The 25,624-nt window shown below is 35.7% G+C and overlaps 1 protein-coding gene across 8 annotated transcripts in view; it reads left to right on the top strand.

The window, feature by feature from the left end:
- Klhl13 (kelch like family member 13) overlaps nucleotides 1-25,624 on the top strand; it is a 158,040-nt gene that overhangs the window by 107,417 nt on the left and 24,999 nt on the right. For 7 of the 8 annotated variants that reach the window (XM_028887293.2, XM_028887287.2, XM_028887288.2 and 4 more), the window contains one exon: nucleotides 15,377-15,518. In XM_028887293.2, the coding sequence (XP_028743126.1) occupies nucleotides 15,377-15,518 (142 nt within the window). Of the gene's footprint in view, nucleotides 1-9,988; nucleotides 10,326-15,376; nucleotides 15,519-25,624 lie in introns of those variants that run through there. The other variant, XM_028887295.2, reaches the window with a different exon arrangement.

Here is a 25,624-nt window from a genome sequence, read left to right as displayed (position 1 = left end):
TTGCACACCCCATGTCTCATTTTGAAAATTAAGTAAGCAGTAGTAGTATAGTAGTATCTCTTGGATGAAATAGCAAAACTTACTTTCTTAATAATGTTTGATTTAACGTTGGGAACCAGATATTGGTGAAATTATTAAGGCCATTCCACATAGTTAAAAAGAAGATTTATTTAGTGGGTAACTTACAAATGAAGGGATAGATAGGTCGCGGGGTCTGGGGAAGGTGTATCGCAGTCCAGCGGTGTTCTTTGGAGCTCTGCTCCATCAACTTCCACCTTCTAGAGTCCAGCAACAGAGAGCGCGCTGGCCCATCCAGATCTCGGGTCTCTCAGCGCCTCCCTTGACCCCACCTTGTAGGCATGACAGTTGCTGAAGCCTCAATGGGGGTTGGAACTTCCAGATCAAAGCTGGAATGGCTACCCACTACATTTGATGGAAACCAATCACAACTAGAAGGCTTTCACACATCTCTGAAAAGTCAAATAAACATAGGTTGCTGAGAGCCTTTTATAATGTCTTCATGTGTCTCAGTTAAAACACACTCACTTTGGATTATGAATCAACAAAATTGAATGCAATTAAAATTTTTAATGTATTTTAGAATTATCAAACAATGGCATATAATTATGTGATTGATAGTCTTTCTTATGCCCTTTATAGGGCTAGGTCTCCAGTAGGAAAATGAGAAAGTATTGAAGCTTGAGTGTTCCTTGATTACCAATTGTTGAATGAAGTTAAAACAGTGAAATAACAGCAGGTGAGCGTAGTAGAATATTATTTCAAGGTGTGTTACTTTTGTTTATGTTACATTTGTTTAACTCTGTGAAGCTGTGTTACGGTGCCTGTCTAAACACCTGATGGTCTAATAAAGAAATAAATGGCCAATAGGAAGGCAGGAGAAAGGACAGGCGGGGCTGGCAGGCAGAGAGAATATATAGAGGGAGAAATCTGGAAGAAGAGAGCTAGCAGTCGGAGGAGGAGGAGGAGGACTCCAGGGGTCAGCTACAGAGCAAGCCAAGGAGTTAAGAGTAAGATTTACAGAAGTAAAAGAACAGGAAAATCCCAGAGGCAAAAGTAGATGGAAAGCTGGCAAGAAAGAAGCCAAGCTAACGCCAGACATTCATAAGTAATAATAAGCCTCCATGAGTGATTTATTTGGGAGCTGGGTGGCAGACCCCCAAAAAGAGTAAAAAAAAAAAAAAAGCCAACAACAGGTGAGCTTCTGTTACTGAGTTTTAAAACTGATTCAAGTTACTAAGACCTGAAAAGTACTGTTACTAAACTTGCAGTCAATGAAGGGAAGTTTTGAACTCAGAGCCAGTTACCCAGCTCTCTAGACACTGTTTTCTTAGTTGTATGGAAGATAGGGAAGCTTGATAGTATTTTCTCTTTATTATTTTATTAAATTTACTTATTGTGTATACATGCACATGTATCATGGTGTGTATGTAGGTTAAAGGACAACTTGCAAAAATTGGTTCTCTTCTTTTGTAGTGGTTTAAGTGAGAATGGCCCCATAGGCTCATATGTTTGAGGGCTTGGTCCCTAGTTAGAACTGTTTGGGAAAGATTACGAGGCATGGCCTTGATGAAGGAGGCATGTCACTAGGCTTCAAAAGCCCACACCAGGCCCAGTCTCTCTTTCTGTCAGCTGCTTGTAGGTCAGGATCTACTGCTCCAGCACCATGCCTGTCTGCTTCCTGCCATGATGATAATGTACTAACCCTCCAAAACTGTAAGCAAGCCTCCAATTTAATGCTTTCTTCTATAAGAGTGTTCTTGGTCATGGTGTTTCTTCACAGTAACAGAGCAGAAACTAAGATGCTTTCCAACATGTCAATTCCATATATCAAATTCAGATTGGCAGGCTTGGTAGCATGCACCTTTACCTAGTAAGCCATCTCATCAGCCACATTTTAGCTTTAAAAGTTTTGAATATTGTGTTATCAGGCACTACAATTTTGAAATTGACACATTAGGAGAATGCTAAATTAGTGTGTTAAGCTCAGGCCAGTGTTTGTATGCCATTCTTCTGCCCATGCTCTCCCTTCTTTTGTTCCATCCACATTCATATTTCTCACTGTAGGTGTTTTCAAAATTCCGAAATAACATTTAATAACCATTGCAAAGTCATCTAGTTTAATTTTTCTTTTGTTTTTTGACTGAAAATATAGCGGAGTGATAAAGCAGTTGCCCTGCATTCAATTCTAGTACTGCCAAAATTACAATGGTTTTTCATTGACCAATCAAATGATCTCATTTAATGTTCTTTCAGTCTAGGAGCTGGAAGGGATCTTAGAAACCACTTTTTGTTATCTTATGTGCTTTGAAATGCCTAATCACTTTTACTTCTTCTGTGTATGTTTCTGTTGGATGATTTTACTTAGCTCTGATTTGTGTTTCCTTTTACAATTTTTAGATACCATTTTCTTGACTGTGTTATAGTTAATGTTAAAGGCCAGCTCACAACAAAGCCTCAAATAGATCTCTCTTTATAGATATGTTCACTTGTATTCTCCTGTGGTAAAATATGGTCCCAATTAAGTTACTTTACTTTATTTTGAGTGGAAATGCAAGATAATTGAAAAAGAAGTTTGAAGAATATATGCATGTTCTAAGTTGTAAACAGATTATCTAATTCATGATCTCTTAGCACAGCTCCCTACAAGAGTGTGTATGTATAATCATTTCTGAAAGATTCACAACTATAAAGAAGTTTGTGGAACTGTAACCAAAGTTTCATTTTAAATAAACTAGAGACCTGGCTCATATTTTCTGTAGATATATTGTCAGAGAATTTAAATAGATGCAGCTAGAGCATGCTTCTATGGAAATGTGTTTTACTGTCACATCATTATAAACTTTGGCTTTGTTTCATATAATTATAATTCCAGGTTACATTTTTTTAATAATTACTATTATTTATTTATCAATCTTGCTTTGGAGATAGCCAGATCTAGAAGAAATAATTTTTTTTACATTGATGCTTATATGCTAAAAAAGAAGGAATAACAGGGTTGGAAAAATGACTCATGGGTTAAGATCTGCTGTTGCTCTTTTAGAGGGCCTGAGTTAGATTCTCGGTATTTACATGGTAGCTCACAACCGTCTGTAGCTCCAGTTCAGGGGGTTCTGATGCCCTCTTCTGACCTCTGTAGGCACCCAGGCACACAAGTGGTACACAGACATACATGTAGGCAAAACACCCATACACATTTTTTAAAGAAAGAAAGGAAGGAAGGATGGATATCCTTAGAGATTAGGGAACAAATTTCAACTAAGGTTGGTGTTGGTTTACATGAATTATACATGAAATTCATTGGTACAAAATAGTAAGAATCTATTATAATTTTATATAATTTAATCAGTTAGTAATTATTTGTCTGACTGTGATGACTTAGCAAGCAACTACCCTGCCTGATGTTTGTATTTCTGTTTCTTAATATAGTGTCTGGCACGTAAGAAATGCTCCATGAATGCTGAATGTATGAGTGACCCTAGAGAGAGTAATTTTTGGACTATAACCCCATATAGTTCCTCTTTACATTGTATTATTGAGCATATCCATTGGAATATGTAGTATTACATCATTGTCTCATTAGATGGTAAGATGTGGCTCTCCGGATTCTGTGCATCATTGTTAGTAAATTCCATGGTGCTGACCCAGAGTGACAGTAGTTTCACTAAAAGCAATTAGCCAAGTACCCAAATATGTTACCATAGTATGTCAGTTGGTAAATTGATAAAGAAATAAAATTATAGTCTTTTTAAGATTGCAAGTACTCTTAACTTTAAAGGTTATATGACCTATTTCATGCCTTTTGTCTTCACAGGGAAAACTTTTTCAGGCAGGTTATATTTTTTTTTACTAGTATACATACATTTAAATAATGATGTGTTTTATGTGTACAGTCTAGTAAAAAGAGTCAGAATGAATCTGAATAATGCTTAAAGAAAAACAGTAGTTTTGTATTCAGAAATCATCTATATTTCCTTATGTTATAAATTTTAACACATAAGAGCTTCATAGTAACTACAGAAGCTTGGCAGATATCAGATTGAAATTAAGTGAATTTCTTTTTAAAGTATTTTATTCATAGAAAATGTCATATATGTACATAATGTATCTTGATCTTATGAACCCCTCCCTACTCACTGCACCCTCCAACATCCCCTGGTCCACTCTCAGCACTTCATCCTCTCAACTTCATGTCCTCTTTTTTTTAATTGATTACTTTTTTATAACCCAATAAACACAATTCATGTACTGCCCATGTGAATGTTGGTGTAGGCCCCTCCACGAACATACAGGAAATCTACCTAGACTCAGCCTCAAAGAAAAGTGACTGTCCCTCCTCTAGCAGCTAGCTATCAACTGCCAGTAGCTCCTCAACTAGGGGTGAGGCCTTGGTGACCCTTCCCCAACCTTCCTGAAATTTTTACTTGTCTTGACCTTATGCAGCCAACAACAGCTGTTGTGAGTTCATGAGTGCAGCAAACATGTCATGACCAGATGACAGCATTTCAAAGCACTTTTCCCTATGCTTTGGCTCTTGCATCCTTTTTATCCCTTCTATAATGTTTACTGAGCCTGGGGTTGGGAGAGATTGTTAAGTGACTTGTCTGTTGCTGAGAACTCAAATCATTATTCTCAGCACTTTGAACAGACTCATTAGTCTCTGCATTAACAGCTACCTACTGTGATATGAAGCTTCTCTGACCAAGGTTGAGATCCATGCACATCTATGAGTCTAAACATAAATAAAATATTTTCAAAAGAGTTTGACAACGTTACCATTTAAAACAACAACAGTAGGTTCCTCTCTAGGATCTATTATTTCCCTGAAGTTTTCATCACGTTTATAGTACCAGGCATGAAATACCTTATGTGGAACATGCTTCACAAATCCAATCAAGAGAGGAATTGGTTATCCCATAATAGTCATACCGCTATTGCACCAGTGGGCACATATTTCCTGGCATGTTGGCATTGTAACATTGGGTAAGAACACTGATGTCTTTTCTCCCCCTAGCAGTCTCGGAAGCACCTTATGGCACTATAAAAGCTAGCCGGCAGAGGACATTTTCTGGTTAGTTTGAGGTTAATTTTTACCAAAGTATGTGATATCTTCAGTAGCAGGAGTTCTGGTAGGCAAAAAGAGCAGTGACAATAGCCTGTGTTGTCTTCGTGACCAATAATAACTCAAAGGGTAGTATATTGTTCTTGGCAATGAGATTTTTAATCACCCATGCCTGTGAGAATATTACCCCCTCCTGGAGGATACTTCTGAATGAATGTTTTTAAATATATATATAATCTTTAAAAACTAACATGTTTACATGGTCTGGAGAGATGACTCACTGATTAAGAAGCACTGGCTACAATTCCTGAGGACCCAGGTTCAATTACTAGCACCCACATGGTGGCTTAAAACCCTCATCTGGCCTTCACAGCCATTGTACATGCTCATGGCATATAGATATACAGGAAGACAAAACACTCATACACATATTTTTAAAAAAAAACTAGTGGGTTTTCACAAGGCTTCTTCATATCTCTTTCATGGTTACCACACCTCCTACCCACTTCTTTTATTTCTCTGCCCCTATCCCCGAACATGTGATGTATAAGAACAATGGGGGAATGCTGGGAGTTGTAAATTAAGTGAATAATTAAATTTAAGATTGTTTTCCATACTATTTGGTTGAATGTGGACAAAAGGCATGGTAGTACCTGATAAAAACAATATACTCTAAAGCAAAATGGCTGTTAATTTATAATATAAATTTAAATTTTATTTATTCTCTAATCAAGAATCTTTATCATGAATTAGTTGGGATGCTCAGTTAAGGAGGACTAGACCCAGATATCTTGAAGTCAAGAATGTAGAGTTGAGTTTTTGTTTAGCAAATTGTGCTTAACTAAATGCCTTTGAGCAAAGAGATAGTTTTCTAAGCTATAAGAACAGTTATCTGCAAAAATGCTAAACCATAATACATATGAAATTAATCATCATAAATATATAAAATGGGGATGACAGAAGTGTTTTGATGATGGCATTTGCCTTTTAGAAACCAAAATATTTTATCCATGGTTCATTTGGATGCATGATAACAGGATGTATTTGAGATTCCTGAAATTTGTTCTGATTGACTAGGTTTCCAGAAAGGATCATTGGGGACTATGTAGTCAAATTCATTTCCATATAAAATACTGTAGACATGTGAAAAGACTTGAAACTGTTACTGTAAGGAATAGCTCATGAAGATATAGTGAAGATAGTAGGTACTGTTTTCTAACCAGTGGGAAAACTTTTAACACCCCATTAGTATTCTCACTTACTCGATGACTCATTTCTTTCTGTGTGCTTCTCACCTACTCAGAGTCATATGCTATAATTTGCATAAAAGCCCTGTTTAATGTTCTATATGTAAAGGAGTGAAAGAGGATTGTGTCTCATTATCTCAAATTAAGGTGGTGTTTTATTACTACTTCACAACATGCATGCAAAAGATATGTACACATAAAATAATAAAAAAAATAAGTTAAATATAACTGGACAATCCGGAAAATTAGGTTAGGCTTTTCACTTTTTATCCTACTAGACTAATGATTCTTCTTTTCCCCAATAGATCTCTCTTGGTGGTTGCTAATTTGATTGTGGTTTATGGTGTCTGCTTTCTAAATAAATATTGAAGTTGTATAACTTGAGTGTTTGAATATTTAATAAACTGGAATTCTAGGCAGGTGAAACCCAGTTTGTTCATAGCATGAATCTTTTATTTAGATATGTCATAACATAATAGTCAAATTTCAGAATTGGTGAGCTATAGATAATGGAGGTAAAATGACACTAGAGTTGACCAATGCTCTGTAAGAAAACAGTTTCAAAGCAAGTTGGCTTGATATTGAAGGAGATGGAGTGTCCATTCCACTTTCTTCATTGAGAATTGAAAGAAGAGAAGCTAAACTTGAAGCTGCAGGTATACTGAGTCTTCTTGATAGTCAGGCCTGATTGATTAATGGCTGGAGGGTAGAACATTCTGCCAAAAGGTTTGTGTGTTACTAGAGGATAACTTCTGTGTCCTCTCTATAATTGGAGTACTTGCTGTTTCCCCCAACTGACTTGTGCATACTGCCATCTTCTTATACCCATACCCCTGTCTTAGGGCTTCTATTGCTGTGAAGAGACACAGTGACCATGGCAGTCCTTATAAAGGAACATAATTTAATTGGGGCTGGCTTACAGAGGTTAAGTCCATTATCATCACGGAGGGGAACATGGCAGCATGCAGGCAGACATGATGCTGGAGAAGGAGCTGAGAGTTCTACATCCAGATCCACAGGCAGCAGGAAGAGACAGTGAGCCACTAGACCTGGCTTCAGCTTTGAAACCTCAAATCCCACTCCCAGTGACACACTTCCTCCAACAAGGCCACACCTCCTAATAGTGCCATTCCCTAAGCATCCAAATATATGAGTCTATGGGGGCCATGCTCAAATCACCACAAACCCTGTGTGTAATCTCTCATGATTGTGGCTGTCTAAAGGAAATGGGCTCTGTGGATGAGATGTTTTCTGTATGTCAGGAATGGAATGAACAGTCAATAATTTGTTTCTTCACTCAGTGTTTTATTTTTACTTCAGAATATATAGTGAATTCTATTTGTTCACTATCCTCTACAATTCATCCACCCACCCATTCATACATATTTCCATGTATTTACCCACTGTCTACCTATGTGCTCATCTTTTTATCTCCAAAATATTACATTTTTGTCAAGGTATATGAAACTTGATGTAATTTAATTAGTATCAGTGTTTTAAATGAAGAGAGCAGAACAGTCTTAAAATATGGTAGGTTGAGAGCAAAATTATTAATTTTAGAGTTGTTCAAGGACAGGATTGAAATATTCCGTGCAAATGCTTTTGGGTTTGGATAATTAACTTTCATCCTATTACAGTTATCTAATGGAGTATCATTTGTCATCCCATTTGTCTAGCCCAATTCCCTCATCTGTGTCATAGTGCTATTTTTGTGATGATGATAGTCAGCAGTGGAATTCAAAATCTGTTCTTTTAAATGCAGTAATGTCAAAATCTCCCTAAACTTGATCTGAATTATGATCCAGGAAGTACTACTCCTTCCCACATATTGACACATACTTTTTTACCATTGATACTGTTTTTTTATGAAACTAGAGTGATAAAAGTAGACACTTTATTTTTATAATATGTTTATTTTACTAGTTTTTAAAAGATTTATTTTATTTTTTATGAGTTAGTGCCTGAGTATATGTGTGTGTGTGTGTGTGTGTGTGTGTGTGTACTTGTGTACTTGTGTGCATGTGTGTATGCATGTGTGTTTCCCATGTTTGCGCAGGTACTATTGGAGGCTAGAAAAGGGTGTTGGATTCCCTGGAGCTGGAGTTATAAGAAAGTTATGAACTGTCTCCTGTGGGTGCTGGGAATCAGGTTGTCTGGAAGAGCAGAAAATACCCTTAAATACCAAGATATCTCTCTAGCCCCATTTATTACCTTTTTGTATGAGGGGAACAAGGTCTTTCTGTGTTGTCCAGACTACTCTCAAACTCCTATGCTCAAGAGATCCTCCTATCTCAGCATCTCAAGTAGTTAAGCCTACAAGCATGCTTCACTAAAATGGTTTATTTTCAATTTTATAAATGGCATTTTAGTAATTTTACATATTCATAACATCTGCTGTGATATCTCTATATACACATATGATGTGCAATAATCAGAACAATGAAATTGGTGTATATAACCCTGGATATTTGTTATTTCTTTATTTTGAGAATATTAAAAATTTCACTACTAGCTATTTTTAAGTCTTCAGTTAATTCTCATCAACCATAGTTATCCTATAATATAGATCATTAGAAGTCATTGTACTGAAACATCTGGACCTTGTACCTGTTAACTGTTCTCTCACCATCATCCTCTCCCAAAGCAGGGTATTTTGGATGCAGTTAGTTAAATCAGAAAATTACTTTCCTGCAACAGAATGTATTTTTATGATATCTTTCTTGTATTTATAAAATAAGCTTTTAAATGTGAATCATTGTACGGTCTCTACTCTCTATTTTTAACTTTTAGTCCTCATGTAATGGAAACAATGTTGACTCTAGGTTTAGACATGGGTTTGGAGTCATAGTTATGATATGTATGTGAAGCATTAACCTCCCCGAGCTTCAGTTCCCAGTCTTGAAAGTGGGATTGTCATGAGGATTAAGTACCATATGAGAATGTGCCTGGCACAGTGCCTAGTACACAGCAGGTGCTGAGTAAATGATCTTATTCCTATGTTATTATGGACATCAGCTACTTAGTAATGTAATTCTATTTTGAATGTGATGGATGTATGAATATGAGAAATACGCACAATACTTTCTTAACTTCGAAATGCCATTTTAACATATTCTTAATACCTTGATTATTTTTCTTTTTCTGGATGCTTGTATTATCATGGCAGAAACAGAATATTGAAAACATAGCAGCTATTGATAAAAATAAAAATGTTGCCTATGCTAAAAATTTCTTTTAGTAAAACCATTTCTGATCATTAATAATAGACCTAACATTTATCATAAAATAGAAATAACTCACTAAAGCTTTGTTCTTTTGATTCCTTTTGAGCCTAATCTTTTTAAGGAGATATGTTGTCCATACATTTCTTAGCCAGCAATTAATTTATGCCTTATTCATACAGGCTACCATGATATTTTTAATTTCTTCATGTAAATGACACTTTAGTTAGTAAACTGATATTTCAATTATTGAAGTACAATGGATTTTTTTCACTTTTGAAACAACTGTATCAGATTTATTTATTTTATTTCAGCAGTTGGACATTTTTTTCCTGATTTTAATTTTGTATTTCCCTAGTTTTTATGATAGAGAAAGATAAAATGAATGAGTATGAATATTGAAATTTGTGTGATTTATCATTCAGTTTTTGTTTGGGATGGGTAGAGGAGAAAAAATCCATTAATATCTTTAACATTCAATTCATACTTTGAATCTATCTGAAAACTAGTGGGAAATGGATCCTATCATCTTAAGTTTTTGATTTACTTCTCAAGGGTGGAAGGAAATATCTTGACAGATTTAGCACTCCAATTCAAATGAGCATGAGAACAGGTGGCAGAATTTCTCCTCCACCTGCCATGCAACTTTATCACAAGAAATGTTTCATTTAGCAAATGCTGCTGCTAGCAGACACTTCTCTACTTCAGAGCAGACAAACAAATGGAAGGAGAGTACTTCTTTGAAGAAAACCCCTTTCTTGATTTTCTTTTAAAACTGTGAGTTTGCAATCTGTCTTTTCTTTTCCCGAGGGCCGGGTTGTGGAAAGGATAAGTTGTTGACTTGATGAACTTGTCTGCTTTGTGGCACTGTTAAAGCATTTATGGCTGTCTTGTTTATTGTCTTGTTAGTGCTGCCATTCTTACATGCTCACCCACTGGCAGTAACTTTTGGTTATGATAACATTATCTATCTGGGAACTTAAGATATTTGTGTTATACTTTAGGACTAACTCAAGAGACACAAGTGGTTTGTTGTAGTGAAACTGTGTTATTACAATGCATGTTAGATTTAATATGTCTAAGGAAATGATGGCAAGCCAAAAGTTGCACCATGAAACTAACCAGTAACTGAATAGAGAGAAACAATAAAGCTGTTGTTCATATACTTTACATTCTTTTCTGATTCATGGTTTTTTTTCTGACAAATTCCAAGCACTTCAGGAATGTATAAGGCAGATTATTTCCTCACAATGTCAGTGTACGGTTCTTTATTTGTAAACTAAAAGTTAAGCCACCAGTGTATAAGTTGGCATACATAACTTTTATACCAAGAGAAGTCATCTGGATTTAATGTATTCTCATGATAATAATTTCAAAAAGCACTAAACTATTCTCTTTTCCTTGACGTGACAGTGAAATGTCACCTTCCTTGGCATTTGCATTTAAAATGGATTTGTGTTTGTGGTGCTAGAAGCCAAGAATATGAAATGTGCATTTTATAACTTACCAAGATGATACCTCAATTTCTAACACAATAGAACTGGTTTCAGTACAGTTAGTCTTTTGGATGTAGAGATTGAGGACATTTCAGAGGGAGTTTCTGAGTTTGGACTCAATGCAAATTAGAGGTGCCCTCCCCTGGAGCATACCAACAAATGTGATTGGCATAGTAATTTATAAGACTATTCTGTTATTAATAGAACCTTGAGCAAATGAACATACTCATCACTGTTCTGTATAGGAAACATCTTAACAAGAGTTAGAGAGCACTCTTTGGGTGGCAGTCTTCTAGGTTATAAATGTAATGCACAATCCTTCATTATCAAAAAAGAAGGAAAGAAAAGGACTGGTCTAGTAATTTTGAGGCCTTTTGTCAAATATCCATTTGGATGAACAGCTCCACCTAGACCCTAGGGACTTCATGCATGTCTGCACTAGTGATTTTGAGTGTGTCTTGTGCTCTACTCTTTGATAATTTATAGGTTTAAAAGATAGATGCTGTGCATTGATTTGCATGCTCTGGAATACTGAAGAAATTGAACATTTTTATCTGTTAACTATTTGTATACTTGTCTATATGAATTTCTCCACTTGTATTATTTATATATGTTTTCCTTGAGGTTCTTGTAAAATATGGAAAGTTTGAGACAAGATTACAATGTTGGCATTGCTTTCTTAACAAAATAACAAATTGCTTTGATTTTTTTTCTTCCTTCAAACAACACTGTAAGTAAATGCACTGCTAAATGTTTAACGTTTTGTCTGTTTGCAGTGGTTTTAGTAAAATGGTGTGGAGGGGGCCTCGTCTCTAAACCATAGCTCTTCAACAGCTACAGCAGCAAAACAGTGATTATTTTCTTTACCAAACACATTTTGTGAAAGATTAGTTTTCTGTTTGGTGGTTCATTGTTGATTTGAAAATAAAATGTGTTCAGTGTGCAGGCTTAGTTTGGCAGCCATATATAGATTCTCATGTTATTGCAGAAAGATTCAAGTTTTAGACATTGTCTCCTCTAAGTAACCTTTTAGTATTTATAAAATGGCAGGATTTGCTCAAGATTTACAAGATTCTAACTTGTTATGTAAAATTAAATCAAGTCAACAGTTGTTTTAAGCAGAATTAAGAAATTGTTATTCTTATATAAAATATAAAAATATTTTCTACATAATTATCTTATAAACATCAGAGCTATTATCTACTGATCTGTTGTAAACACTCAAGTTTTCCAAATGTTAGGAATGAGGAGAGCTGAGGTATTCTGCTAAGATGGATTTAGAAGATTTAGTGTAATTAATAATTCCCACTGTGTTTTTGTACTGCTAACATTACTCTGTGGAGTCAAGCCAAGGATTGGGAAATATTTAAAACATGAAATTACTTGATAAACACTTCATGTGGAAGTCATTCCCTCTATACCAGGGTTTCTCAACCTTAGCACCATTGACTTTTTTCCCTGAGAACATCTTTGACATACAGAATTGTTCTGTTTACTGTAGTATGTCTAGCAGCATCCCAAGAGATGACAGTAATTGCCTACTCCTCTCTCAGTTGGTACAATGAAAAATGTCCACAGACATTGTCAAGGGATGTGTGTGTGGTGAGGGGCAGGGATTGGAAACAAAATTCCTTCCTTTCCTCTGCCCTTTGAGAACCACTGGCATGCATATTGTTTTAACTATATGACTTGAAAAATAAATCTTTTTTTAAATTTTGTTCTGAAATCTGTCTGATAAACAATCTCTTAACATAACATGATATAATTGTAGCCTGGGCTTTGCAAAAAGAGAAAGCTATTACTTTCCTACAGTGTTGAAGAACAATGTTCTTCCCTTGCAGTCAATAAATTTAATAAAAAGAAGATAGAAGGGCATATTGAGTCTCTTAAAAAGGTTGACATGACATGTACTGTTACTGGCGCAGAAATAATAGGGAGTGTTTTGAATGTTAAAGAATCAGTCTCCTCAGTATTCCAGAAGTCAAGTATGAAGGCTTCTCCAGCTTTTGAAGTAATTATTAGAAAGCCAGCTTCTCCTATTACTAAGAAAGGGTTGCATTTTCATGTAAACCTTCTCAAATTTGAGAGCAAGGGACAAATGACAAGTAAACAAGTTGTTATCTGTAGTTTATTCAAAGAAGCAACTTCTAGGATATGTCATAAGGAGAGAGCAGCTGCAGCTTTACTCCTGTCCCTGTTGTAAAAATGATAATTGATGGCCATTTAAGCACTGCATGATAAAGAAATGTCTTTGGAATGATTCACAGAAATGAGATTCCATATTCAGTCACAGGACATAAATTAGCCTCTCATACCAGGCTGTGTGTAGGGAATATAGAAATTAATAGCACAGTCTGCTTGAATTTGCTATTAAAATAATTTTAGATGGATAGATATATTCTGGGTAGAGACGTGCCACACCATCTATCTATTTCTGACTTTTCCAATTGATGCTATAAATTCCAGTGCCTGTCTACAAACATGTGTATGAATATTTTGCATGCTATGTAAATTATATATATCGTATATCATTCCTTTTAAAGCTATTTCTGAAACCTTAATGGAAGGCTATGTTCATTTTCTTTTATGCTTGTCAAAACCTAATTTGAATTATTCTCTGTTAAATATCTATGAGAGATGAATAAAACATGGTTATATTTTATTAATTCATTTTTCATTGTACTATGGCTCTAATATTGTTAAAAAGAATTGATGTCACCCTTAAGGCAAGAATTTCTGCTAATTATTGCAGGATTTAAAAGCACTTGATTGGTGTCAGTATTCAAAAAGCAACATCTTTGTGTATAAAGTAGCTATAGTCTTAAAACTCTTATTAAAACTGAGCAGCTCAGATTATAGATATTACAGGAAAAGGGCGAAATCTTTGATATCAGATAGTCTAGATAGGAAATCAAATAATTTAAATTTCAGGAAATTATAGCTAAGTAGAAAAATTTAAATTGATATTCTTTCTTTTCCTAATATCTACTTAGCAGTATCCATCATGAATGCACAAACCAAACCAATTCAGAGCCAAGGACTCCTTGTTCTTAGGCACATGATCCAGAATCCATTTTAGCTTTGTAGAGTTAGGGGTATAAAAGGCTGCTTGTAAGAAATAATGACAGATCATTCTAGGGTGGTCAATTTTTAGTATAACCTAAGGAAAGCCCTGTAACTATCAAGCCCTGTAAATTAATTATCATCTCTGGTAATTAAGTGTCTTGGTGACTCCATATTCGGCAATCTTTTTTACAGCCTTTGGGGGGAAAAGTTAATATTTTATTATATACTTGGGAATGTCTTTCATTTACTTAAGTTATTCATTTCTCTGAAAAATGGAAATGCTAGTAGAATATAGTTGTTTCTGTAAATAATCCAAAATTGAGGGGGAAAAAAAGCTAAAATTTTTATTTCATGTGTAAAATTTTATTTGGTTAGAGTTGACTAGAGTGATTACTAAAAACAGCAAAATGAAGTACTGCATTAATATATTGCAGTTATTTTTTTACTTTTATTAATATGGGTGTATGGGAATTGGAATAAAGCCATATTTAAATTTAAATCTTGATTCTATTGCTTGACTAACCTGGATAAGTTATTTCTAACTTTGCTCTCTTTAACAAAAATAAGATAGGGACTGAAAAGATAGTTCACTGGTTGAGAACATTTGCTGCTCTTGCAGAGGACCAAAATTTAGTTCCCAGCACCCACATGGTGGCTCACAACCATCTGTATCTCCTGTTGTGGGGAATCTGACTCCTTCTTTTGACCTCTACAGGCACCAGACACACTTGTGATGTATGGACCTGCATGCAGGCGGACATTCATACACAATTAATAAAATATAAAAAGAAAGGAAAAGGGAGCTAATAATATGACCTTTTGCATTTGGTTGTCTTAAAGTAAAAGAGCTCACCTGTGAAGTTCTTGGCAAGTACTTGATAGAGAGCAGTGATTACATCAGTTACTAGTTTTTTCTTTCTAAAATTATGTACTTGAAATTAAGCATAACCATGAAGGACACAATTTGATGACATTGCTATTTGAATAGTAAACTAAATATACAAAGCAAATATTGTCACCCTAAAAGTTTCTTGAGACTGTATCTTAAAAATATCTTTTAGTTGATTTCTCAGTTCTTTTCTACATTTTCTATTCTTGGAAAGCATTTTGAACATGTGCCTTTCTTCTATGCTGTAGACTGGTATGAAATTAGAATGTAGTAAAATGAACCTCAGTGTATTCCATAGATAGATGACTGTCAGCAATCATTATTGTGAATTATGCACATTTTCATTTTCTTACCTTCTCATTTAATAAATCTTTCAGATCTCTTGTGGACGAGGACGACCAGCACATGAAACTGTGCCTTGCAAGCAGTGAAATGGGGCTCTCTTCCCATTTGCAGTCTTGCAAGGCAGGAAACACACGGATCTTTACCAGCAATACCCACAGTTCTGTGGTGTTACAGGTAATTTCAACTGTCGCTTTGGGAAGATTTGTATAGTTACAAAACCTTCTAGTTGTTGTTTTGAAGTGCAAGATGTCAATAAGTGGGGAGGCTGTTAATGTGTGGGAGTGGGAAGGGAAGGTGCATGGAAAATTTGTTTTCAGCTCAGCTATTGTTAACATAGAATATCTCAGAAATAGAATCTATTACTTAGAAATAGAATCTATTACTTAGAAAAACAAAGCCCACCAGTGTAGAAATATTGATTCAAAAAATGCAAGTGTTCTTGAGTTTAAAAATCATCTCCACAGTTCATTGTTTTTATTTGTGTAAAGAGTATCTTGATAGCATCTCACTTTATTTTTTAAATTTATTTTTAATTATATACTGTTTTTCCATCGTTTCCTATTTCTTTTCTCCCTTAAGAATATCCTGTTTGCCACCATTGACTCTAATCTCTGTTATTTAACTGACGAAGTGAAAAAAAAATCACAAGTTTCCTATTCTAAATATTCTAGTTTGTCTTCTGTTATGCAGTTGTCTTTGTCATAGTCTTAAATATCACATTTATTTGATGTCTCAGTTCTCATTGGCCATAGTAAGTGTGGGTGTAGGGATGGAGGCTGTTGCATATAGTTCCATCAATAGATGTAAGAATTAATAACTAACATGAAAGGAGGGGACAGAAATCAAAGGAACACAAAGTGCCAGGGATCTGGGACTATTTTGCATGGATGTTGACATTCCACATGACCTTACTGACCTCTGTGGTCATTGATGAATTAGAGAACAGTAGAGTCATTGATGGCCATAAGTGCCTTCTAGATAAAGTTAAATTCTGACAGTCTTTTTTGCTAAGTAACATTTTATATATATATATATACATTTCTAAATGTATCTTAAAATGAAATCATCCTAGATGAATTTTATGATCAAGAACAACTACCCTGAAATAGTACATATTATAATGAAAAATTATGCTTATAATTATTGTGTAATCTCTGTTTAGTGTAATGTCTCTGGGCTTCGTTTTCCTAAAATGTGACTCTTGATCAGAACATCTCTATATTGCCTTTTATGTCCAATCCGTAAATTCTGAGAGATGGGTTCTAAAGTTTGTTGTCCTTTGGGTATCCTCAGTAGAAATATGAGGGTCAGAGAGAAAGATAGTTCAGTCTTTTGGCATCTTGACACTGTATACATAGTATAAATGTTGACTTTTCCAGCCAATGTAGATATCAAGAACATAAGAGGAAGTAATGTGCTTCTTTAATGTCTTTGTACTAGAGAACAGTTTTAAAATACTGGGGAAAAACCAGAGGCAAGAATCTTCTACCAACAACCATGGATTATTTTTTCCATGAATGAATAAATGAGGTGATAGAGAAGATGAATTATAAATCATTGTTACAATGAGGGAACATTTAAAATAGCCTGAATGTTTTCCCTGTTATCTTTTAGTCATTTAATCACATACTTTTTGCATTCAGTGCACAGATCTATCCTACTTTGTTTGTTTTAAGACAAGATCTTGTTCTGTAGCCCAAGATAGCCTGAAGCTCTCTTTATAGTCTAAGCTAACTTTGAACTGAGGCAATCAGTTCTGTCTCAGCCCCCTAAACAGAATTCTCAAAAGATCAATACAAATGTCCGAGGAGCATTCAAAAAATATTCAACATCCCTAGCCATGGGGAAATGCAAACTAAAACTACTTTGAGATTTCATCTTGACCTAGTCAGAATGGCCCACATCAAGAAAACAAATGGCAGCAGATGCTGGTAAGGATGTGGGGTAGGACAGAACACTTATTCACCACTGGTGGGATTACAGACTAGTAAAGCCACTGTGGAGATCGGTGTAGAGGTTTCTCAAAAAACTGAAAATCAATCTACCACACAATCCAGCTATTCCACTCTTGGGCACTCAAAAAACTCTAAATCTTACTATGGCAATGCTTGCTCATCAATGTTCAATTAATGCTCTATTCATAATAGCCAGGGAATGGAATGCACAATGGAATATTACTCAACTGTTAAGAAAAATAAAATTGCCAGAGATTGTGATACATGCCTTTAATCCCAGCATTCAGGAGGCAGAGGCAAGTGGATCTATAAGTTCGAGGCCAGCCTGGTCTACAGAGTGAGTTCCAGGACAGCTAGGACTGTTACACAGAGAAAGCCTGTCTTGAAAAAACAAATAAACTAATAAACAAACAAACGAACAAACAAATAAATAAATAGTGAAAATGGGTTGAACTGAAAATAGTCATTCTGAATGATATAACCCAGGCCTAGTTAGGCAAACATCACATTTTTCCTTCCATATATAGATGTTAGCTATAAATCTTTAGATAGGTGTATGTAATTTGCAATACCCACAGAAGTTAGATAACTAGTAGGGGGCCATAGGAAAGGAAGGGATCACTCTAGGGAAGGCAGATAGAATATAGTGATTTAAAGGGGTAAAGAGGAATAATGAAATAAGGATTAAATGGGGTGGTGGATGGGAGGCCAAGGTAGAGGAGGGAATCTGGGGAGGGAAAACTAATCCTGAAGGCCTTTTGAAAAAGCCGTATGGAAACCTACTACTGTAGAAGCATCGTAAAATATATACCTAATACATATAATAGAAGAGTTTCAGGGAAGTTATCCTATCACTGAAGGACAGTACCCCTGACTAGACACCACATACTAGCAAATAAAAACCACCAGTACCAGGACCTGGTTACCTTTTGAGTTTTGAAAGTGATGTCCCAAAGGCCCCTAAACATTTCAGGCTAGTGCCTTTGCTCTTAGTTACCCTCCAGAACTTGATGGCAAGACCCTATTGGGGAAGATACCACATGCTTGAGTCATAAAACATGGAAAATTAAAGTGAGTACAGACCTGGACGCTTCACTCTTACTGGTTAGTTTTTATAGTGCTAAAAGATGCTGTACAAGCTACTGATGGAGAGTCATAATCATCATTGTTGCCCAGCTGTGAACCCTGTGAGCTACAGTAATGACTTTTCTGGCATGATTCTGTATGACAGTGGCACGAATGTTAGGTGCATGAATATTTTCTTGGATATAAGACCCACTCAAAGAGATGGAACATGAGGGCCAATGATCTGTGTCTCTACTGGTCTTGATCTCTAGGGGAGAATAGACTACTACTGTTCTCCTAAATTGACTTAGTATTTAAAAAACTCCTAATGGCCTATTAGTACATCTCTCAACCCTTAGCAAAAAAGCTACTTTGTGTAATGTTGGTGATTAGCATAGGGACCAACAACTCGACAATGTGCAGCTAAAAAGAGACTGAAGAATATTCAGCCCTAAATTGGAAATCTATGTCATATCCCTCCCCCAGAGTTTTAAGGATCATCCAGAAAGAAGTGAGAAGAAAGAGTGTAAAAGCCAGAAGCAGAGGTGATGGATGACTCTGGAAAAAAGTTTTCCAGACACAGTAGGACAAATGCACATATGAATTTATAGCAGTTGTGACAGTGTGCTCAAGACTGGTGCACATTCAAGACAGACAGTATCCCAATGTGGTGGTGGGGCATCAGCACAAAGTCTCACCCCTAGCTGAGGAGCTATTAGCATTTGATAGCTGCTGGAAGAGAGTGAGTTTGTTTTCCTTATGAGTGTGACCCCCCCATCCCCCCACCCCACCCCCACCCCCCACCCCACCCCCCCCCCCCCCCCCCCCCCCCCCCCCACCCCCACCCCCAACCCCACCCCCCCCCCCCCCACCCCCACCCCGGCAAGTGAGCCACACTCTAGGGTAGGCCTCACACCTGGGAAAGGCAAATACAAATTGAAGTTGGTGAGTTAAGAGGAAAAAAAAAAGAAGAAAAAAACAAAGCAAAAAAAAGCGAAGCCAGGTGGGTAGAGAGGTGGGGATAGATCTGGGAATAGTTTGGAGAGGGGCTGAGTGTGATCAAAATACATTGTAAGAAATTCTCAAAGAATTAATAAAAATGATATTTTTAAAAAGTACCTTCCCACAAACAGATTTGAAGACCAAGCACTAACAGGGAACCATTTTCTATATAATTTTGGATGTGTGGTTGTCCAGGGAATAAGCCAGAGAAGTGTTTAATATATAAATGTTATCATTGTGTTAAAATTAGCAACAACGCAAACTCCAGTACTGTCAAAGGGAAAGATCCATGGGGAGCAACTGCTTTAGGAAGTCTCACCCTGAGTGATTACCCATTTCCTAACTGTAGTTGATTCGTCTAGCTCAGCCCAAACTAGAATTCTAATTATAGTACTACTGGCTGGTGATCTGACTTTGAGAAAGTCACTTATCCTCTCTGGACCAGTTTCCTTATTTGTAATCTGGGTGAAAGATACGAAGATTAAATGTCACAGTTTATGGAAAAGTAAGGTCTATGATAAATATTTCTTTTCCTTCCACCCAAGCTAAACAGAGAAGATTGCAGGGGGAAATGTAGCTGATCAGAAGTGATGGGTACACCAAATAAGGTCTCCATCTGGTTGGCCTGAGTGACTCTAGAAGATTAGTCATCTTTATTAAATAGGCTGCAACAAATTAGGCTGTCAACGTGCCTAGAAAGACATTTGATACATAATCAGCTTGCATTCCTAGAACCTTAAACAAATCCCAGAAGAATCCATGATGGAGTTAGCAGTACAAATTACATGTACGATGTAAGAAGATTACCCAGAGTTAGCTTAAGGACTGATTGTTGAAAGTCAAGGATAATTTCATTGCCCCCATTCCTTGACTGCTACTGCATCTGTGCTTGCTTCTCATAAAGCCTTCAGTTCTTTGACTTCTCCTTATTATCCCAGATTGACAGTGTCTTTCTTTTAGTATGCAGTCCTTTGATGATAATTCTCAGTGTCATATGCTCTCAGGTGCATTAATTTTTAAATAAGGGCTTTATTACGATGCAATTCATATAACATATAATTCACCTAGTTAAAGTGTATAAGTCAGTGGGCTTTAGACTGTTCACAAGATTTTGCAACTATCACAACAGTCTATTCTGAAATAGTATTATCTCAAATTAAGAAAACCTGTATCAGCTGGGCTTGGTGGCACACGCCTTTAATCCCAGCACTCGGGAGGCAGAGCCAGGTGGATCTCTTTGAGTTCGAGGCCAGCCTGGGCTACCAAGTGAGCTCCAGGAAAGGCACAAAGCTACACAGAGAAACCCTGTCTTGAAAAACCAAAAGAAAAAAAAAAGAAAGAAAGAAAAAAAAAGAAAACCTGTATCTGCTAGCAGGCACTCTACATCTGCTGCCAGCCCCTTCCTTATCCTTAGGTAGCCATTAATCTCTCTAGCTCCATAGCTCTGTGTATTCTAAGCATTTCATATACATGCAGTTATCAAATACATGGGCTTTGTGACTAGTTGCTTTTACTTACTAAAAAGTTTTCAAGGCTCATCCATGTTATAGCATGTACCATACTTCTTTCTCTCTATGACTAAACAATATTCCCATTGCATGGATGTACTACATACTGTTCACCCATTTGTTCATTGATGGGTACCTGGTGACTTCCAGCTTTTAGCTTATGCACAATGCTGCTATGATTATATATTTACAAATATATTCATTTCTTTTTTATATGAGTCTAGGAATGGAGTTGCTTGGTCCTGTGTAATTGTATGTTTAATCTTTTGAAGAACTGCCAGAGTGTTTGCCAATATGGCTGCATTATTTTATAGTTATACTGAATTGTAGACACTTCTGGTTTCTTTATAGAAAAGAATAAATGTAGCGCATGCTCTTTGACATGTAGTACACTAAAAGAAAGCATGTAGTCATGCTCCTTGACAATTGTGTGTTTTTTTTTTAAATATGGCCATCCAAATAGGTGTGAAATACTACTTATGGTTTTGATTTGCATTTCTCCAATTGCTAATTATATTGAACAGCTTTTCATTTGTGCTTATGGTCATTTGTATGCCACCTTAGATGAAATGTCTATTTAGAATATTGGCCGTTTTTAATTGGGAGATTTGTCTTTCTATTATTCAATAATAAATGTTCTCTTATATGTATAAGTTATATATATTATATTTATTATATATATAAAATGTAGATACAAATCCTTATCTCATAAATAGTTTGCTGGCATTTCTCAAAACATCTTCAGATTTATGTTCCTTCATTGTTTGGCTATGTTAATTTCTAATCCTTTATCCATTGAATCACATACCCCTTTCCTTAGCATTAGCTTAGCAGAGTTAATAGAAAAGAGGGTCAAGAAAAATGCTTACCTGGCTTTGAAATTTTCACTGTCCTCAAGTTCTTTCACATGTCATTGTCCTTAGGCCTCTTTCCTCTCCTGGAAGGCCCTTTCTTTTCTTTAACTGTCTCCTATTTGTTCATAATGACTCATCTTAAATGGCACCTTTTGGTAACATGCTTTTTTCCCTATTTAGGAAGTAGATATTTTTTAAATTTATGTTTACCTGACACATAAAACACAAAAGTACACATATTAATGAGTGGCATGATCTTTGGGTACATGGTAAGTTGTATGATGTTTAAATAAGGTTAAATATATTTGTCTCCTCAAATATTTACTATTTCTTTATGGTAAAAAGTTTAAAAGTCCTTTCTTCTAGCTTTTCAAACTTTGTGATACATGCTTGTTATCTATAGGCACCCTTCTAGGCAGTAGCACACTAGAACTCTTTATTCATGCCTATATAACTGCAGCTTAACAACCATTGATTTATTTCTCCCATATAAGATATTTTGTGACGAAAGCAGTTACTGGCTTCTACTATATCCACATAATTCATTCCTTAATGAACATCATCTCTTAGAAAGATTCTGCAGACTTGGAATCTAACATGTTCTTTCTGTATGCCTTTTATCTAGTGCTGTGGTATGTGAGTATTCTCCATAAATATCCAGCTTTAATTTTTTAAATATTGTCAGTATCATTAAAAGATGCAATGTGTGTAAAGAGCTTAGCCTAATACTTGGCATAGAGAAATCACTCAATGCTTTTGCTGTTCTTATGGGTATTATTTATGGAATGAATGACTTTAGATGGCAATGTAAGATGCATTTACTTATAATCTTGCTTCATTGATACTTGAAAATATGTAATAAAACAGAGATGGCAAGAATTGTTATATCCACCTTATATGTAGAGACTGACTATCACAGAAGTTAGGAGGCCTGCCAAAGTTCATCTCACCATTTAGATGATACATACTAGGACTTGACCCAGGTTTTCTGACTCTGTATGTGCATTTATATTCTAATTCTGTTCTAAACTGTTTTACCTTCTAAAATATAAGTTCTATAAATATGAACTGCACATTAGCCATAATTATAAAAATATATCAATAGAAGTTAACAATTTACATGAATAATATAGTAGGTTTTATTCTTGATAGAAAAAGTAGTATTACACAGATTATTTCATTCCTTGTCTATTCTTCTCTGTATCTGCCAAAAAAGTAAATAAAACAAAAGCAAGGAGTGAAAATATGAATTGTCATTTCATTGGTAGCCCCATTGTTAGGACAAGGAGACCATAGCTAGGATACAAGGCTCCAGATGGGAGCTATCCATGCTAGTTGTTGAATACTTCTGTCATTGAATATGAACCATTTCTTGGATATTAGTAATACTTACTTAAGCCCACGGACACTTAAAAATACTTTTCTGTTCTTCCATTGAGACTGGTAATTGACACTTTCCCATCCTCATGACTAGTGCCTAACACTCTGATATTTCCATGTTTTTCTCAATTTTAGCTATTTATTTTCTCTAATTTTAGTGCTAAAGTCACTGTAAGATATAATTTTATAACCTTCAGTTATTACCTAGCTAATAGAATGTTTAAAAGTGGGTTTTTTAAAAAAGCTGAGGCAAATTAATGTGTCATGCTTTCTACTGGTTTAGCTTCATGGAATATTAATTTTAAAGTTGATGTTTGGGTTCTTGGTCATGACATGTTGGTGACCTTTACCTCATTTCAAAACTTTATAAGAGAAACATTTTTAAAAATGTATTTTTGAGCCAAACATGTCAGTGAATGCCTTTAATCCCAGCACTCAGGAGACAGAGGCAGGTGGATCTCTGTGAGTTTGAGGCCAGCCTGGTCTACAGAGCACGCTCTGGGACAGCCAGGGTTGTAGGTTGCATGAGAAACCCTGTCTCAAAAAATGTTAACATAAACATAATAACTAAAAGTTACATGTTATAAAATAGCTCAAATAATTTAGATTGCTAAGATTCTATCAAAGTCATACATTTCATTTATTTTCTGTTCCTTCATGGCAGCCAGACTAGAAAGAATTTATTATATATCTTTGCTGGGGAAGTACTTCTTAGATCCCCCATGGTAGGGTACAATGAACCCTTCTTATATTTTCTAATTGATATATATCTTCAAGTATCCAACCTTCTTTTTTTTGAGACAGGGTTTCTTAACCCTCTTAATTGAATATTTTCTTTAATTTTTAGGTTTATTTTATGCATATACATGTTTTGCTTGCATATATGTATGTATATATGTATGTATGTATGTGTATTGTGTACATGCCAGGTGCCTGAGGAGGCAAGAAGGTGTCAGAGCCCCTGGAACTGGAGTTACAGAAAGTTGTGAGCTGCCATGTGGGTGCTTCCAATTTTTTTATTTCTTCCCATGACTTATTGCACTGGAAGGAACTGGAGACAAGTGTTGAGTAGAAGTTATTAGCATGTACATATTGTTTTCTTCTTGAGTTTAAGGGAAAGCTTTTAGTCTATCAATTCGGCAACTTTTTTTAAATCAACAACCCTAGCCTCACTGCAGTTTGAATGGCTTTCCTAAAGGCCCTCCCCTTTGACCATACTATACTACTGCTTTTTGTATTGTTAAATTTGACCTGTTAAGACTTAATTGTATATGTATGCTCTTGATGGATTTGTTTTCATTCTTTCTTTGTGAATCATTGTCTCTCTATGTAGCTCACGCTGACCTCAAACTCCTAATTCTCTGGCCTCAACTTCCTAGGCACAAGTATTAGGATGACAGTCATGTGCTACCATGATGGACACCTCTTGATGGATTTTACTGTTGTAGTTCTTCAATTATATTTGTCTGGTTTGAGTGTTAAGGTAATACCTGGGACTAGATAAGGTACTACATAGCTGTGATAATATCACACAGGAAATAGAGGCAGGAGAATTATGAATTCAAGGTCAACTTCACCCACATAACTAGTTGGAAGCCTAGGCTACATGACATACTTTCACATAAAAAAGACAGTAAAGAAAAAAAACAACAACAAACCAAAAACAATGCTGTAGGTAGTATGAACAAAATTCTAGAGTCAGTACCTGACACTGTACACCAACATGGAGATTTCTAGTCACAAAACTCTTCAAGTTTTGGCTTCATGTATTTTGCAATTGTGCTCTTAAACATAGAAACCATTAATGATTTTATATTCTCTTGTTTAATTGATGCCCATGTCACAAAATGACTCACATTATCCCTGCTAATAGTCTTTGTTCTTAAATCTGTTTTGTCTGATACTATATTTATGCCAGCTGTGTTTTAATTACTGTCGACTCAGTATATTTTACCATCTTTTTATTTTATTAATTGGAATATACAGTTAAAGTGATTTTTACTTGCATGTGCATTGCAAATATGTCATTTAATCATCAAAATTATGAAATGGAATGATTACATGACTCCAATGTATTTCTTATTACCTCTTGGTAGTCCCTTCTCCTAAATCTTGGGAACTACAATTGATTTTCGGTCACTTTGTTTCTGTTGTTAAAAAAAAACAAACCCTCCAAACTATAATATAACCTATAAGATACTGAGATTAGCTTTTCATAGTCTAGTCTTTTAGATCCATTCACTCTGTCATGTATGTTAATAGTGTGTCCCCTTTTTAATTCGTGAACAGTGTTTTACAGTATGACTCTTTGTGGTGTTTCTTGGCTATACTTCCTGTTGAACATTCTCCCAATACTTTCCACTTACCAGGGCTCTCTCTCTCTCTCTTTTATCTAAAAGCTGAGGCTCCATTCCCTGCAGTGCTATATACATACCATAACTACACCCACTCCTTGATTCAGATTTAGAGAAAAAGTGAGCACTTACCACATGGGCTATCATGCATCTATGCTAGAC

Source organism: Peromyscus leucopus, chromosome X (genome assembly GCF_004664715.2).
Source record: "Peromyscus leucopus breed LL Stock chromosome X, UCI_PerLeu_2.1, whole genome shotgun sequence".
In the NCBI taxonomy this organism is placed as follows: domain Eukaryota; kingdom Metazoa; phylum Chordata; class Mammalia; order Rodentia; family Cricetidae; genus Peromyscus; species Peromyscus leucopus.
The sequence above is the reverse complement of the archived record's forward strand: the minus strand, read 5'-3'. Positions and strand labels throughout refer to the sequence as shown.